General features: G+C 29.8%; 1 protein-coding gene across 1 annotated transcript in view; it reads left to right on the forward strand.

Moving 5' to 3' along the window:
• Positions 1-3,060: 3,060 nt before the first annotated feature.
• The window catches only part of LOC129989369 (uncharacterized), a 46,951-nt gene continuing 32,578 nt past the window's right edge, over positions 3,061-17,433 (forward strand). Inside the window, exon 1 of the mRNA XM_056097867.1 lies at positions 3,061-3,246. Within this exon, the coding sequence (XP_055953842.1) occupies positions 3,189-3,246 (58 nt within the window). The 5' untranslated portion in view covers positions 3,061-3,188. The remainder of the gene's footprint in view (positions 3,247-17,433) is intronic.

Here is a 17,433-nt window from a genome sequence, read left to right on the forward strand (position 1 = left end):
TAGTGACAGTTCGAACAAGGTTTCATCCCAGTAACATCACGGAAAGAGACAGCTACGGTGGTCCTGAAATTGTCGTCGGGGAAGTATTATGCTGAACGGGTGGACTGAGCTCCATATTTTCGACATAGTTTCTGTAACCGGAGATTGCTATTGTAAGTAGGTATCCTTCCTCATGTGCATCTGTTTCGAGTTGCTATTGGACCAGACTTCGTTTTTATGGATGACAATGCATGGTCACACCGGACTGCTGATGTTCAGCAACTATTAGAAAGTGAAGATATCACTCAAATAAATTGGCCAGCATTCTCTCCTGATTTAAATCCCATAGAACATGTGCGGGATGCTTTGGGAAGATGCCTTGCGGTACGATTATATCATCCGGGAAACACTCAACAACTGAAACAGATGCTGATTGAGAAATGGGTACTCTTACCTCAAGAATTGTTGGACAGTCAGGTGCTGCGTATGGAGAGAAAGCAACCATTACAGTAAGGGGAGGGCATATCCCATACTAAGGAACATCTGCTTGTTGTTCTTCCTCTTGGACAGACAATCATGAGTACTATACTCAATACTATGAGTTCAATAACATCTTTTTTGTTTGATTCCATACTATATGTATTGTATTCATTTTTGCGCAACTATGCTTCGTTTAAGTGCAAAATGCTGTCTCCAATTTCTGAATTTCATGTCTCTCAAATGATTTCTCGTGGAGTTATGGCAAAAAAAGCACCTGTTGCTTAAGTTTTACGCATCATTGTACAATACTTCCATATATTTCTTATACCAGAAAGCAAAATATTTCAATTTGTTACGTAGTTTTAACATCCAAAACTTAAATTCGTATCAATTCTGAATCAAATCAGTTGGTTTGTTAATCGTGTGTTGGCCTGTAATTTCACACATATGTAAATGAGATAACTCAAAAGCTGAATTAATGAAATTTGGTATGTAATCTCGCCATTACAACTGTTTTTCTGTGCCATATTTTGATTTTAATCGATTGGTGTAAAAACAACCAAAATGCTTACACAATTTTTTTCCCTACTATATAGTATTTTCATTAATACTGTTCTTCTGTTTAATACTGGGCATTCTGCGAAGAGTAAAGTGTTCATCTACGGCAGTCTGAAATAAAAATTTGTGCATTCGTAAAGTTCATGATCTCTCAAAAGGCCAACAATATTTATGCGGGGTGGTACAACATCTTTATCAGAGGATACTGCCAATTCTCAGATACGGAAACCCTTAGCAATTCTGAGCATGCGCCAGGAAGCGTTTATTTCACCAAACTGAGGGTTCAGGTTTACGTGAAAGAAAATGAATACAAAGGAATGGAAGGAAAACTCAAGAACCAATAAAGAATTCCGGAAACGAGAACTTGTTACTTCATATCACCCTTTAACGGAGTTAAATCGTTCGAAAATGCTTACAATATCGCGATCTGAGAATGCGAGATAGTTTCGGGGAAATCATTCCGGCAAATGAAGAGAAAATATTGTAACCATTAAAAAAAAATTCGACTTCGATATTTTCACAAAATTACAAGTGTTAAACAGTAAAAGGACCGTGGTGGCCCGGATGTAAGGTCATAACTTCAGAACCTGAGGATCTCAGGTTTTGGACCCGATTCCACCTAAGAACCCTCATGTGTGCGGGTCTAGTGTACTTTAATTCTGTAGGGGTGGAACGTCCTCCCGCTGGTGTGATGTACAAAATTTGGAGAGGAGGATGCTAGCTCAGGTTTCGTCCTCGTCATCTGACCGCAGCTCAAAATTAAGAGGACAGTCCCAAGATATCCCTAGTGTTGCTTTAAAACGGGACGTTAATATAACTAAACTAAACCTCTACGCTTTTGCGCATGCTCAAATTGGTTTCACTTATGCCATATGAAGGGTGAGGTGATATATAAAAAAGATGTTTATTTTTTATCAAACACCGTATAGAAATATTATACAGACTTAAATTAAAACAAAATAATTAAATTCAGAAACAAAATGAAAAAGAAAATCAAAAAAAGAATTATAAAAATAAAAATGTGCTAAACAAAAAATGCTGGAAGAATGTTTTGCTTGCACTCTGCGAAGCACCCACCTTCAGAATAAAATCATCCAAAAGTAATAGGCATGGTCTTCTGAAACGAACTGTAGTTTCTTTTATTAAAAATTATACTGAAGATAAACTCGCTTTTGCAATTACCAAAGATTCTTAAGTTATTCCAATCAACATAATCAATTTATAAAATTTTTGAGCTCTAGAAAAAGTTGCGATTATCTCTAACATGAATTCGGATACTGATGCACCCATTTCGCTTATTCAAAGTTGTGAATTATTGGTTACTGTTTCTTCCGCTAAATATTTAGTTAATGATTAATGGAATTCAAACCTAATTCTTCTTAAACAATAAACAATCAAACTTTTTCTACTTTAAATTTCATACGCATTAGATAGTTTATGAATTTTTAATATATATATATATATATGTGTGTGTGTGTGTATGTGTGTGTGTGTGTGTGTGTGTGTGTGTGTGTGTGTGTGTGTGTGTGTGTGTATAACATTCTTCTCTTAAAGCAAGATTAAATTGGCAGTGGGTTTTACAAAATTATGTTGCAAAAAATTCAAAGCACGATCAAGGTTAATGAAACACATCTATCATCTTAAATTGCTCTGAAATTAGTTCTCTTACACTTCTCATCATTTCATTTTATTTAGTACTAATTTATACTGTTCATGCAAAAAAAACTTTTAAAAGAACATAAAGCTACATAATACTTTCATAAATAAACCTCTTTCAGTTGAATTTTCTTTTAAATAATCCATCAAAACTGAAAACACCACTTTGCTGCATCACATCCATCTTCAAAACTATCCACACATAAAAAAAAAAAAAAAAAAACGTACTCTAACAAACAATCTAAACAAAAACAAATACTCGCGGTTGTATTGTGTCCACAATACCCCCTCCCCCTCTCACCCACGTTCACCATTCAATAAAACTAAGCTCAGTTGAGCCGGCCGCTTCAAAACTTTGCAATTCGAGCTCCTGCGTGAACCATTTGGCGTTGAGAACAATTTGGGTGCGGCAACCCTACGCCGATCGAGTCGAGTGCACGCGAAAGTATCTTTACAATCATCAGTTGACAGAGTGGAAACCGGCCGCGTGCCGTTTAGCTGCGGCGCCCAGTGACATGTGCCTAACGTTCGTTTTGACGTTCCTGTCCGCTATCCCTCTGTTGTTTGTGCAAGGTGAGTTGGATATCTATTATTGTTGACAAAATGGATAGATTGAAAAAATATATTTATTTTTCTTTTTGGCAATTTTGATCAGTTGTGAAAGAAGTGCTCCAAAATATGGAATATGTCTGAAATCTGCTGCATTTTGACGATAATGCTTGGATTTATATTAGACTAAATTTTTTTATTTATTCAAAAACGGAATTCATTGAAATTTTGGTAAATAAGTAATCGTCAAATCGTTTGGTAAATCGTTATTTGTGAAATCGTTTGGTAACTTTTTATTTGTGAAATCGTTTTGTAAATCATTATTTGTGAATTGCAGGCTTTTCTTTTGTGTGTATTTTTAATTTCACAGATCAAATTTGTTGTTGTTTTAATTGGTCGTCTTCTTTGTATGAATCACAATCAAAAATATCCTTTATTTCATTCTCAAAATGATAGCAATGAAGCTTGTGTTTGCTATATTGTGAGAGGGAAATTTTATTCGTCAGGCATTCAAAATTCATTATATTATTGGCTTTTTTTACCTCGATATGTTGTATACATTTAGTTTGAATTTGAAAAATTTAATTTATTACACTTTAACCAGTCGTTTTTAACTCGTCTTTCATATTCTTTCTGATAATTTTTTTTTCTTATTAGTTAAAAAGTTTAGATTAAAACTTTTATTAAATTTTATTTAACTATAAAAGAAAGATTTGCCGAAAATTGTTAGTTTTTCTTTCTTAATACTTAGAAAGACTGAACCGAAAATTTTGCTAAATGATATTCAACTGTAGAAGATTTTTTCCTTCCTTTATAATTGAAATGATTTGATCGAAAATTTTGTTAAATTGTATTCAACTGTAAAAGAATAGTCGAAAATATTAATTTTTCTTCCTTTATAATTAAAAAGAAAAGACCAAAAATTTTGCTAAACTGTTCAAGTATAAAACGTTTAGTTGAAAATGGTAGTTAAATGTCTCAAATCCATTATAATTTGATTGTTCAACCTTAATCACTTTTGATTACTTTTTTAAGATAAATTTTACAGCTACTTTAGTTGATCAAATTAAAACTAATGCTTTTTGTGAAAATGCAAAAATGTACGACCTTTTACCAAATAGAATATATGAAAAATATAGAAAAGAATAGTTACAATTTTTAAAAATTCTAGCAACTTAGAAGGAATTTATTCTTATATCAAACAAAATTATTATTAACAAACGTAACAACACGTAACTAATTTTTAACATGTTTAACTATAATTTTGGCAGAATATGTCAACGAAACATTGAAGTTTAAGGCATTTATATTTATTTATAGCTTACCATAGTATTTTCTCTAAAATGTGATTATTCATTAGTCTCATTTGTCATTTCTATTATCTTCACATTTCAATTCTTTAAAATAAAATATTTAAATTAATCTTCTAAATAATTAAATATTGAAATATTCTCTAAAAGTTTTCAGCCGGGCCTCTCCTTTTGAGTATATATCTAATTCTTTGAATAATATGTGTTTAAACTGGATGTAGAATTGTATTAATTCGAGAAAACTATTCCTTGATATATTTCAAGTTATTACTGCATCCACTTTATTAAGTTATTGTTGCTAATTTTAGAAAATTACTGAATTTTTTCTGTTCTATCGTAAAATGATTACTTTGGAATTGATTTCCAGTAGCATAATTATGCCCAGTTACAGAATCAGGCTAATATTTTGAGTTTTCGATCTGCTTTTGTAATATTTATATGGAAAATTTTCATTGTTATCTTGACTTCTAATCCAGTTGCAAATGCTATAATAAATTTTTGTTTTTGTAGTTTGAAGGCATCATAATGTATGAAATGTGAATACTACTATTACTTCATAATTTAAATTTTTTCATACTGTCATTAATATATAAATACTTCAATATATTTTCTGTTCTTCATAGGATTGTTTTTATAAAACCGTCTCGTGATATTTTTGGTTAGAAAATTGTTAAAATTTCACTGAAGATATTATTTATTTGTAAACTGAGATTTTTATTTCTATTAAATATATTTAATTAAATATAAGGAAAGCAAAATTCAGAATATACATTATTCTTTGTTGTTTTGTTTGAAAGAAAATTAATTTTGTTTAATCTGTACTAATCAAATTGATTTATTTTTCATCCTTGCATTATAAAATTTAGTTCTAAAAGCGTATTAAAATTAATTTACTTGTTTGTGTTAATTAAATAGTTTACTCTTTTTATATTCTGCTATCAGTTTTCCTCTTTCAAACACCAAATTACGCATCCGAATTTCTCCAAAAGTAAGGCCTAAAAATATCAGATTTGTCAACTCTTTCGCATATTCAATGATTGAAAAGGAATTCTAAAGAAATCTGAAAAACCTATATGAAGATAAAAGCAAAGTTCTCGAAAATGCAGCCCAATAATTTCGAAAGAAGTCGAACTGGTATTTTCTTCTCCCATAAAAAGATTTCTTCGGTAGAAAAACTGCTTCAAACCATTCCAATTCAGACTTTTCTTTAATTGGCTTTCATGATTACATGTTTGGGGAATGGGTTACAAGACTAAAAAAATGGAGGCATCTGTTTCCCTCGCCAGCAAAACCGGAATGCTTCATCGGGAGCAATAGTCACGCGACAGAAAAAATGTTTCTCCCATTGAAAATATCGCCAAACTATGCCAAATTTATTTCATTTTTTTTTTCCCTTCTCCCTTTCTCTCATATAAATACCAAGCTGAATACAATTTTTATTGCTGTTCATCATTCGTTATCTTCAGTGAAAAAAAAAAAAAAAAAAAAAAAAAAGCGTGCGGTGAATTAAGAATATTATATAAAACGAAATCGTTTGCAGAATCAGGTTTTTTTTTTCTAGAACAGAATTAAAATAGAGAAAAAAATTATCTCGAACACTGGAATATTCATTTGCATTTATTCTTGTAAATGGAGGGGAAAAAATAAAGAACGCATTACATAATGTAAGTGCTATAGACAAAATAGATTAAAAATAAAATTCTTTTGTTCGTTTAGAATATAGATAAATCCTCTAGAATTGCTCAATTTCTAAGAAAACACCCGTTTCTGCTTTTCATCATTAGTCAGAATCTTGAGTTGCTACGGCCTGTTAGAAAATTTTCAAATAATTGAAGAAAAAAGAATTTTCTGCTTATCAGATACAGTTCTCTCGTGATTTAAATTCTCTGCTGAATTGCATTTTCTTCCATGCGAATAAACTTGATTTGAAAGCTAAACAAGTATTAAATAGGAAAAGATAAAAAAAACGAATAAAAGATAAGCTCAAATATTTATTTATTCATAAAACATTATATCGCAACTGTTCTTTTGAAGTTCCCTTTTCAACTTATATGCATTAAGGCTATTATTATTTGGACATAAATGGGCAACGGAATTAAAATATTAGGGCTTATGAATAATGCATATGTTACCACTTCTGGTATGAATTCATTATTTAGATCATAGTTTAACTTTAAACCTTTAGTAACCTTTGAAAAAAATAATAAATGATTTTTAGTATCGCAGTTTGAAAATTATTAATGTTCTTGAAATTATTATTGCTATGCAGACGACTTTAGGAAAAAATTTTTTTTACAGAAACCGTTTTCTTAAATTGAATTACTGACGAATATGATTTATTTGAGGACTGTTTTATTTATTTATTTATTTTAAATATCGTTGTTTTTTTTTAAACAACAGAAAATATTCCTCAGCTTTGTTGGATTATTTATCCACGAAAATTTGTTAGAATAGAATTGAATTGGAAGTTTTGCTGAATGTCTTTTAATTTTTTTTCAGATAGTGTTTCTGATATTATAAAAATTAATTAAAGACAAATTAATGACTCTTATGACTTTAAATAATTTAAACTCCAAATTCAAACTTATCTGCGGAACATAAGAATTGGCTGTATTTGGAGAAACAGACTATTTTAAAAATGTAAAGGTAAAGTATTTTAAACTATATAAAGAATTTTTTCTCAAAATTCTAAACAAAATGGACGTGATGGAACAGATGAAATTAAATAAAAATTACTTTCTTACTCGGATTTTTGTCAATACATAATTTTTTATTTGCAGTCTTCTGTAAGAGTTCCTCAAAATAAACTTTACTTGCAGATAATAAATATATTAGTCTTCCGATACATGGGATTTTTTGAGGGTAAAACTAATTTTTGCGATGAAATATTTTTTTTTTATTCTAGTTTATTCTGCTAATATATTAGCAGTTGAGACAATGAATTATAATAGAGGGAGATTATAACATAGATTATAAATATTTAGAATTTCTCCAATTTTTTTATGTGAGTCCTTGTTTTAAAATAAATCTTGGTTCCCAGTCTTTATTAAGAATACAAAATAAATGCAAATTTTTTTTTATATATAATCTAACTCGGAAAAAATAGTTTCAATAGAATTAATTTAGAAGTTTTTCATTGCTTTTTCTTACGCCTATTCTAAATTTTATTACTAGGCAACAAACAATCGTGTTGTGCTAAATTATACCTAAACATATTGAATAACAACTGTACTATTTCTCGTGTTAATCAACAGATTGAGGCTTAGATATTTTTATATTTTAGAATTTTATTTTTTATATTGAAATGTTGAACTTTAAATAATAGTATTATTACTTTTAAAATCTTTTTTATTAATAATAAAGATTTTTTTCTCTATATAAGATAGATTCTTGAGGCATTTCCAATTTTAACATCTACTCTGGTTAACAATTAAATCATCGGGACTCTGAAAATTAAAGCTTTTTTTCCTCAATTTTAGAATCAATGCTATAGTGGAGTTTATTTGAATTAATTAATTTGATATAGTTTAATTATATTAATGTCCTTTTCTGAAAAAAAAACACTAGAACTTTTTCAAACAGACCTAGTTGGAAAATGTTATAAGATGACGAATATACCTCTTAAATTAACTCCTCCCTCTTCAAATATTAAAAAAAAATTTTAAAAAATGCCGTCAGATTTAACGCGAACCAATACCATATACCCTCCCTTTACTGATGTAATCAGGTTTGGAACCTCCGGTCCAAAAAAAGTGATTTAACTATCTCAGCCTTAAGTTAAATATTTATTAAATTATTAAAGAAAAAATATTTGGTAATTTTATTAATAATAAATTTGCTTCTATATTATATTGTAATGAATATAAGTAAGAGATGAGAAAAGTTAAAGAAAATTAGTCTTGGGAACACGTCGTTGTATAAATACTACTATTGATTGACTTATTTGATAATTTTTATCGATAATGATGCCATTATATATGTATAACTATTGATGTAGTATATACATAAAATATTTTTACAAATTTATTAAAATTAAGGAAGCCATTGCGAATAGTTTCCCCTGAACTTTCTCGCATTCTCCAAGAAAGACATTATCCAATTTCCTTCGTATGAAATTGTGGATTTCGGTTAAGACCGCGAGTGCTTTGCATAGCCTTGATGAACAGTAGTTAGGAAGTATGGATTTTTGGTGTGAATCTAGCATTTTACCTGTATTTATCGTATGAATATGCATTTTAGAACGCCTTATTCCGACCGATTGAAGCCAAAGCATGACACGGAACTACCAGCTCAAATGTCGTCCTCGTCATCTGACCGCGGATCAAATTTACGAGGTCCATCCCAAAACAGCTCTAGTGTTGCTTTAAAACGGGATGTTAATACAACTAAACAAATGTAATCACAAGATTACATACCGAATTTTATTGGTTTAATTCATTGTATTCAATTATTCACTTACATGTTACAGTTAAAGTACCGACCGACAGATGGTCAATTGTTTGACAGATTTGGTTCAAAAATTGATATGGATCATCAGCATTTTAAATGTTAAACATGCGTACCAAATTTTATCTATCTAGCTTTTTACCTTTTGTAATTATCAAGTTCGCTTGTACTCGAATCTCTAGACAGACTTCTTTCGAATGAATTTCATTCAAAATTTGACACAAATTTTGGTTGAAAGTCTATATACTAAATTTCATCTTTCTAGTTCAAAGCGTTTTTAACTTATCATGTTCACAGACAGACAGACAAGCATAATGCCAAAAACCTATTTCTCAAACTCAAGGGGGATGTAGTATTTCGCCAAAATCTCGAAGTCGAACTTTTTGACGATTACAATAATTTTTCTATAATTTATATACGAAAAACTAAAAAGAACTGTGTGGATATAAAAGTACTATTTTTTTTTAATTTTAAAGTGCCGCAAAAAAAAATATTTTTTTGTACAATAATAATTTTTTTAAAATTATTTTTAAAAAATCTCTAAAATTTTAACTATTTATTCAATAAGGAATCTAATTAAAAATTTTGAAAAACTTTTTATTTGTAAGCATCTATTCTCCATAAAGTAACTTTTAATAACTCTAGGTCCAATGGTTTACCTCGTGAAACGTGCTGAACGATTTTTTAATCATGCATTTCACAATTTGTAGATACCATGCCTTATTATAAATATTGTCATGTTAAAAGTAATTAATTCTTTTTGAAAAACTACTTTAAACAATTTATACTTATTCTGGAGCCTATTATTAAACTTGCCATGATCAAATATTCTTTTGTTAGTGTGGTGAGGCGATTTAGAGACGAGGCGGCTCAATTTCCCTTACGACTACTGTACAAAATTATGCAATTTTCAAATAGGCCTTATTTTGTCCAAACTAAGCCACAAAATATCGTTTTAGGCCTTGACAATAACGAATAAAAAATGCATTTTGTTGGTTTAATTAATTATGTACGTAGCTCAGACGAAACGCAACAGTTGTAAAACAAAGCTAAAAGCAGATTTCTGTTTTAGCATTTTTTAAATATTCATTTGAATCTATTTTTTTAAAAGAGGAAATTTCTTTATTATCAATATTAAATTGATTAAATTAATATTTTTCTTATATATAAGAGATATGCAATGGCTATATATAGTGATTCAATAATTAGAAGCACCTTTGACTCTCAATAATCCGGCAGATATCAGACCAGAGAATTACCATCATTAATGATTAGTAGACATTCATTTTTAAATAGGCGTTCGAATCACTATTATCAAATCGATATTTAGTGAGTAAAATATTACAAAATGTACCAAATTTAACAAAAAAATTATAATCTATTTAATAAATATAACAAAATACAATTCAAGATCCTATTACTTATCTGATTTTAACGTCAATAAAATCCTCATACAATGATTGAGTTACTCTATAACTCTACCAACTCGTTCTCTTGAAAACGGCATATTATAAGATGGATCTGATTGGAGTTGTACCAAATTACTGAAAATCTGTTGCTTATGGCTGAATATGAAATATTTTCATAAATGACAGCATCCGTATTGAATTTGGTTCAAAATTTAAAACTAGTTATTAACAAATTTAATCCAACTACAACTCGTCATTTAATTTATAATTAAGTAAACTTTAATTCTCTGTATTTATTTTCTAACTTTTCAGATGTGACATTTTTTTTTCGAATAAACCAGCGGGAATTTTTTTTTCCGGGAACTTTTTCTTTAATAATTACCCCCCCCCCCCTCTTTCCCCGCATATAAATTGTAAGCCTTGGGCAAGGCAAATATCTCGGAGGCTCAAGTTTTAATTTTCAAAATCTCACTCATGAGTGTTTTGTGCTTCGCAATAATATGGAAAACCCTCCAACTGGAAGACACCTCAAAAATGAAGTAGAGAAGCCTCCAGTATGGTGGTTGGTACTCGCCACTTTCGGTGAATACAGAAAGATATGGGGCTTGGCTACCTCCCATCGATGACGTTGCGTACATCCCTAGGGAAGGGTTGTGCCGTGGCTGGTGATGGCCCTTAGGACTCAACCACAGTTTTCACGAGTGTTATTGTCGCGGTGGTCCGGTCATTCAGTTTTATCTATACCTATGGGCGAGTAGGAGTAGTCAAGTAATGGTAATATGGAAAAGCAGGTATGCATTTTGGACCACATTTTTCAATCGATTTAAACCAAAATTTGACATGAAATTATAATTTCAGGAGCAAAATCATAAAACCAAATTTCATTAATCTAAGAGTTATTGCGTTCACATGCATGCGAGCATATAAACCGATGGGCAGTCAACCCTTTAACGGATTGACTGTCCATTAAAATTTGATACGAATCCACACTTTTAGATGCAAAAACTGTACTCAAGTTTCATTTATCTTGCTCTTTATGTTTTATTGTTACCGTGTTGATTTGCACTCAGACAGACATCTGGAATTTATTCAAAATTTGACATACTAATTTGGTATAAAAACCCCATGCCTATTTTCGTATCGTTTGAATGCTCATTCAGACAGAGAGACATAATTCCACAAATGTGTTTTTCAGATTCAAGGAGGTCCGATTCGTGGATATTCATAAAAATCTCGAGGCCAAATTTTTTTGCTGATTATAATATTTTCTCTTTGTATAATTTCATACACGTAGGAAGCCACATATTTTTTTCTTCGCCACCGAAAAAAAAATTCCGAAACCATAGTTTGAAAGTTTACCCAAAATACCTACCTACCACCCCTCTAAGAACCATTACATACGCAACAACTTTAACCTAGCAAAATGACAAATCCCGGGGTTACCCCCTAATTACCATTCACATTCGTGATAAACTCGCCAACTTGGCAACCCTGCCCTTTCCCTAGCTTCCCTAATGGTGGCGAGTGGGCGGTCACGGCGGATGGCTCAAAATTGGCACCCTTCGCCAGCCAGGGCGTTTCCGATGGCCAGCCAGCGAAGCGGGGCTCCCGAAAAGAGCAGGGCCACAACTGATTACTGGGTCTGCGGACGACAAAAAAAAGTATCCATTCTTTTGTGGGGGGTGTCGAGAGAATTTCAGGGCGGATGTAATGATGACTTTTCCATCATTCGACCCTTAATGGACTGGAATACCTGTGGAGCCCGCAAAAGTCTCGAGGGATATTATGCCTTTCTTTGTCTGCAATTGTCTTTTTGCATGCGGTTTCTTCAAAAATGGTCAATGGAAGAGGTTTGTGATAATGTGTAAAAAAGAATTGTTTGTGCGGTGCGATGTCTTATCGGGTCGATTTATCGCCATTTTCATGGATGAGATCATGGGTAATGGAAATGGGTGATGAGGGTTTTCTTTTCCTTTCTTCTTTTATGTTGGATGGTTTATGGTCATGTATTGTAATGGTCAGCAACAATATTTCATGAGGATCTTCCAAATTATCAAACAAAAAATAAATAACTTATCCCTATCTTGTTTTTTTTTGCAATTCTTTTGTCGTTTTCATTTTTACAACTGACCTTGATCGGGGTCAGTAGTGAATCAGCAGTGGTGTACCAACGAGACAGCAAAAAGGGCTATTGAAGTCTTTGTTGGCAATATTATGGATGGCAGACTCAGTGAAGCCAGTAATAATGTGTTTGTAGCAATTTGCAAGCCATGTATCATAAAGGGGCAATAAATAGTACCACGATTTTGGTACCATTTGTACCTATGACTTCACTGTTAAAATTAAATATCCAGCCATGATATATTATCAAAAAATTAAGTTGCCCCTTCTTCCTTCTATAAAATAAAGCAATAAGAAATTTATATCTATTTTAAACTCCAAATATGCGAAAAGAATAAATACATTTACCTTTTGTACACCACTGAATTCAGCAGTGTTGTAGTGGGGATGGGGTCCAGTGACTTGTAAATACCCTCTAACAGTCTTAACGGAAAACTACAAAGATGAAATGCAATTTTTAAGTTAATTATGGCAGGAGATAATATTATTTAAGAAAATAATATTATACACCAAATGCCATTTATCCTCCTTCCGCTTTGAAATTTAGCTATTGAAATTAATTTTATTTCTCCCAAGGAAAAAGAATTTAAATCATATTTATAAAGTATTCAACATTCGCCCAGTTTTGAATTAGAATTCTTTTACGAAAACGATTTTTCAATTTCTTTAATAGTTAGTTCAATGACAAATATTCGACGATTGACAAACTTCTTAACTTATAAAAAGAGATTGCTCAGGACCAAATGGTATAACCTTTCATGTATATAACTTTTTTTTTTGGGGGGGGGGAGCAAAATCTAATGTTTGTCTGCAAAAACAATTCGTTCCAATCAGTATATATTAGAATTTCGGTCTAAATCTATATTTTCTACAAATAGATATTTATATCGTTTTCTTTGACTATACATAAAAAAAGTATCAACTAAAAATTACGCCACTAAAAGCAACAGAAAAATAAAATAATAATATTTCATCTCAAAATGTATTCCTTTTTTTATATAATGCCTTAATTTTGATATAATATATCCTTTTTGAGGTTTAAATGAAAATGATAACCTGAAAAAATATGCAATTAATTATGTAAAGTTACTACAAGAAGATTTTCAAGTTAAACTCCTTTTATTGATCGCAGCATAATTGAAAATAAAAATTAATTTGCTCTTATAAGATAAACCTTCTGTGAGCCGAGCTACTTGTTCTGATTCTTTATTAAGAACAAACAAAAGTATAATTTCACGTTTACGTGACAAACATCAAATGAACGTATACCAATTTAATTTTGTGAATTACTGCACACCTTGCCAAAGAAAAATGGCATGACATTTGTCTTGCTGTTTCATATTAACTGACACCATATTTCAAAAATCCAATTAACTCTTCATAAATTCTGTTAATTCGTGCGAAACATGTTTTAAAAACCGTTATAAATAATATTGAATTTCTGATAACCGGATTTCTATTGAATTCTTTTATCAATACAAAATAAGAACAATTAAAAAGGGGGAAAATCTTTTCTTTTGAATTCTGAGTCCTGTTTCTCAACACTCCAAATCTCCGCGAGCCTTTCAAAATCATTGTTTAGACATGACATTCCTTTTCAATTATTGACATGTTTCACAACTGGTTATTTCAAAGAAAAACCTTCTCGGATTCCATAGAAAAAGAAAGAAAGAAACACAGAAGCCAATAATTATCCTTCTTTTATGAACTCACTCAACCACCAATAGCGTGGCACCTGTTTGTGCACCCCTTCTTTCCCTCAACTAATTGTTCCATTCGAGTCTGCCTTCGATAATTTTGTCACAGAGCTTATGCACACGAAACAGCAAGATTTTTTTTTTTATTTTCATCCGTATTGTACAATTTTCTGAGAAGGACCGGTTTTTCTTTTGTGAACTTGTCAGAATTGTATGTTCCAACCATATAAACCCGGGGCAATTTCGGGCTTTAGCATTTTTTTTTTTTTTTTTTTGTTATGGGACTGGTAGATTTTCGAATGAATATAAGAACAATAGATTTCCTTTTCTACCAATATGTACTCATTCATTGGGAACTGAAGTGGATTGATGTGTTGTGCGAGTTTAATGATTGCCCGTGGCAACCGCATCTCCTTTATTATTATTATTATTCCCCCTCGGAACAGAGGAAACGAAGAAAAAATAAATATTGAAAAGAAAGAAATAATTGCTCTTGCGGCAGCTGCTTTAAAGCTCTAGAATTTTTTTTTGCGACAGTTTGTCTTCAACTAATAAAACCAAACGACATTTTTTTTTTTTTTTTTTCCCTTTTTAACATTAGCGTTTTTATTTAACTCCCAGACGATAATTTTTGTCATTTGCTTTTACTTCTAAATTTAATAACATTTTCTGATTATTTATTTTTCCTCTTTATAATTGTCACTGTATTCAACATCTGGCAATGTAAATTGATTGTTTCCTATAATGTAAAAAGAATGTGTTTTTCCCCCTTTTAATTCCGATTCTTCTTTTCCTTTGTTTTAATTGTGGTTCATTGACTTAAATATTCCATGCATGAATGTACTAAAATGATAAATTATGAAAATGCTAATTTTTAATGCTAATTTTCCTTTTTTTTTAAATGACATTTTAATGTTGCTATAACAATGTTTGTAATATAAAAGTATTAATAACATAATTCTAATTGAATATAAAATATAATGCACGATTTTGAAAAAAAAAAAAAATCAAGATGAAATATTCAGGTATTTGCCAGTGAAATAGATATTTATCGATTCTGTTTCTTTAAAGGAATTTTTTTAAAATGTTTAAGAATTAAATATCAGGTAATTTAAATTTTTATTTTAAAAAGTTCAGATTACAATCGCTTTCTATACTCTTTGTTTTTAAATGTTTCATTACTTATTATTCATCATTTAAGAAATTCTCAATTAAAATATTTTATTTTGCATTTTTTTATACAATGATCCTTTTATTATCCGTATTGTTATAACCGTTTGAAATTGAAATATATAGAAAATTGTTTCTCATTTATTTTATTACATTTACATTACTTCCCCGGAATTAAAATGCAACGCTTTAATTTCGCTTCTATCTGGGTAATATGATTATTTTTCTTAATTGATATTTAAAAAAAACACGAATAATATTGTTCGGATAGCAAACAGTAAATAATAGCTGAAGCCTCAGATTGAAATTTTTGAATTATTAACGCATTCAATTATTTTTATTGATTGAAATTCTTTTTGCTGGGGTGATTTTTCAAGAAAACTAATTTACCGATGAAAAATAATATTAAAATTATTCAGTGATAAAACTTTAGATATAAAGGGATAAAATTTGAAAAAAATTTTCTTTTTTAAAATTCAAAACAGCGGGAATTTTTCTTATTTTTTTTCTTATGTGCATGTATTTTATCCAATATAAAAATTGCTAGTTTAGGAAATCATTGCCAATAATGAGTTTTTGTACTCACTGAATATAAATTAATTCATAAATTATTTAGTTAATATTTCCATTTTCGGAAAATAAAAAAATGTCCATCGCGAAATTTATCATTATGAAAATGCTGGTGCTGCCACCTATTGACTTAATTAAAAATAACTTGGCAAGGTGCTTTTCTTTACTTTCTTCCTCCATCAGATAGATTCAGAGACGTAATAAAAATCACAATTATCTTTCATAACAGATGTTTTGTGTTCAATAATTACATCAATTTAAGAATACGATGACTTAATATTTGCAATATTTCAATTTCATTTCAATTACTTTGTTCTAATTTCCAAAAATAAAGGGCTAAATTCAATGTGGCAATTACTAAAAACACTGTATTATTTTTCTGTTCCACAATTATTAGATTTAAATAATTATAATATAATTCCTCTTAGAAATTCGTGCTAAATGTATTAAACCCTTATTTAATATGTAATGAATTCAATAACAGGACTTGAAAGCTTTCAAAAAAATGTTAAATATTAAAACAAAATCCAAAATAATTTATATGAATTATTTTATTGTTTATATTTTGTTTTCAGGCTTAATCAAAGCAGTGAATTCTATCCTCTTTGGTGCCTTAATTTCTACTGTATTTCTAAAAGAGTATTTTTAAAATGAATATTTTTTTTTAAATATTAGTTAAAATGATCTTATATTCTAGTGAACTTTCAGTCTCTATATGTTCATCATCCTACTGTGTAATACAGATTTAACAGTCAGTGAATTGTAGTTACTCAAAGGATTTAAATAATCTACATTTAATTGCTTCTTATAAATTTATTGAAACTAACTGTATCTTATTACATTCATTCATTCTTTTTTTTTTCTTCTGAAATAATTTGCAGTTTATAAATCTGATACTTTTTAATAAATTGTGAAAGCATTTTTATCTCTCGATTTTTGAAATAAAGCTAAAAATTAAAAGAAAAAAAATAATTTTCGATTAGTTATTTTCTAAAGTATTTATATATAAAGTATTATATATATATATATATATATATATATATATATATATATATATATATATATATATATATATATATATATATATATATATATATATATATATATATATATATATGTAATGATATTTTAAACTCTTAATTTCAATTTAATTCATTTCCAAGATTTTATCTTAATTTAGCCCATAGTAACTTCATTCTAAAATATTCTCTTATTTCGCGAGCCAATTCCACTTTCTCTACTTAATTAATTCAAGAGAAGCTTTATAAAATTGCTTACTCAGCTGAACGCCGATACTTTCACACGCTCGGCGGGAAGGAGTAAAAAATGTCCAGTAAGCACATTCTTTCTTAAAAGATCCCTGTGTTTCCTTTACATGTGATTGACATGCGTCAGAAATCCCTATCAGAATCTTAATAATATATTAGCACTGTGGAGAAATATTTTCCTTATCAAAATCTAAGGTTATATAAGGCGAGGGATAATTTA

The sequence above is a fragment of the Argiope bruennichi genome, chromosome 10, assembly GCF_947563725.1.
Source record: "Argiope bruennichi chromosome 10, qqArgBrue1.1, whole genome shotgun sequence".
NCBI classification, from domain to species: Eukaryota; Metazoa; Arthropoda; class Arachnida; order Araneae; family Araneidae; genus Argiope; species Argiope bruennichi.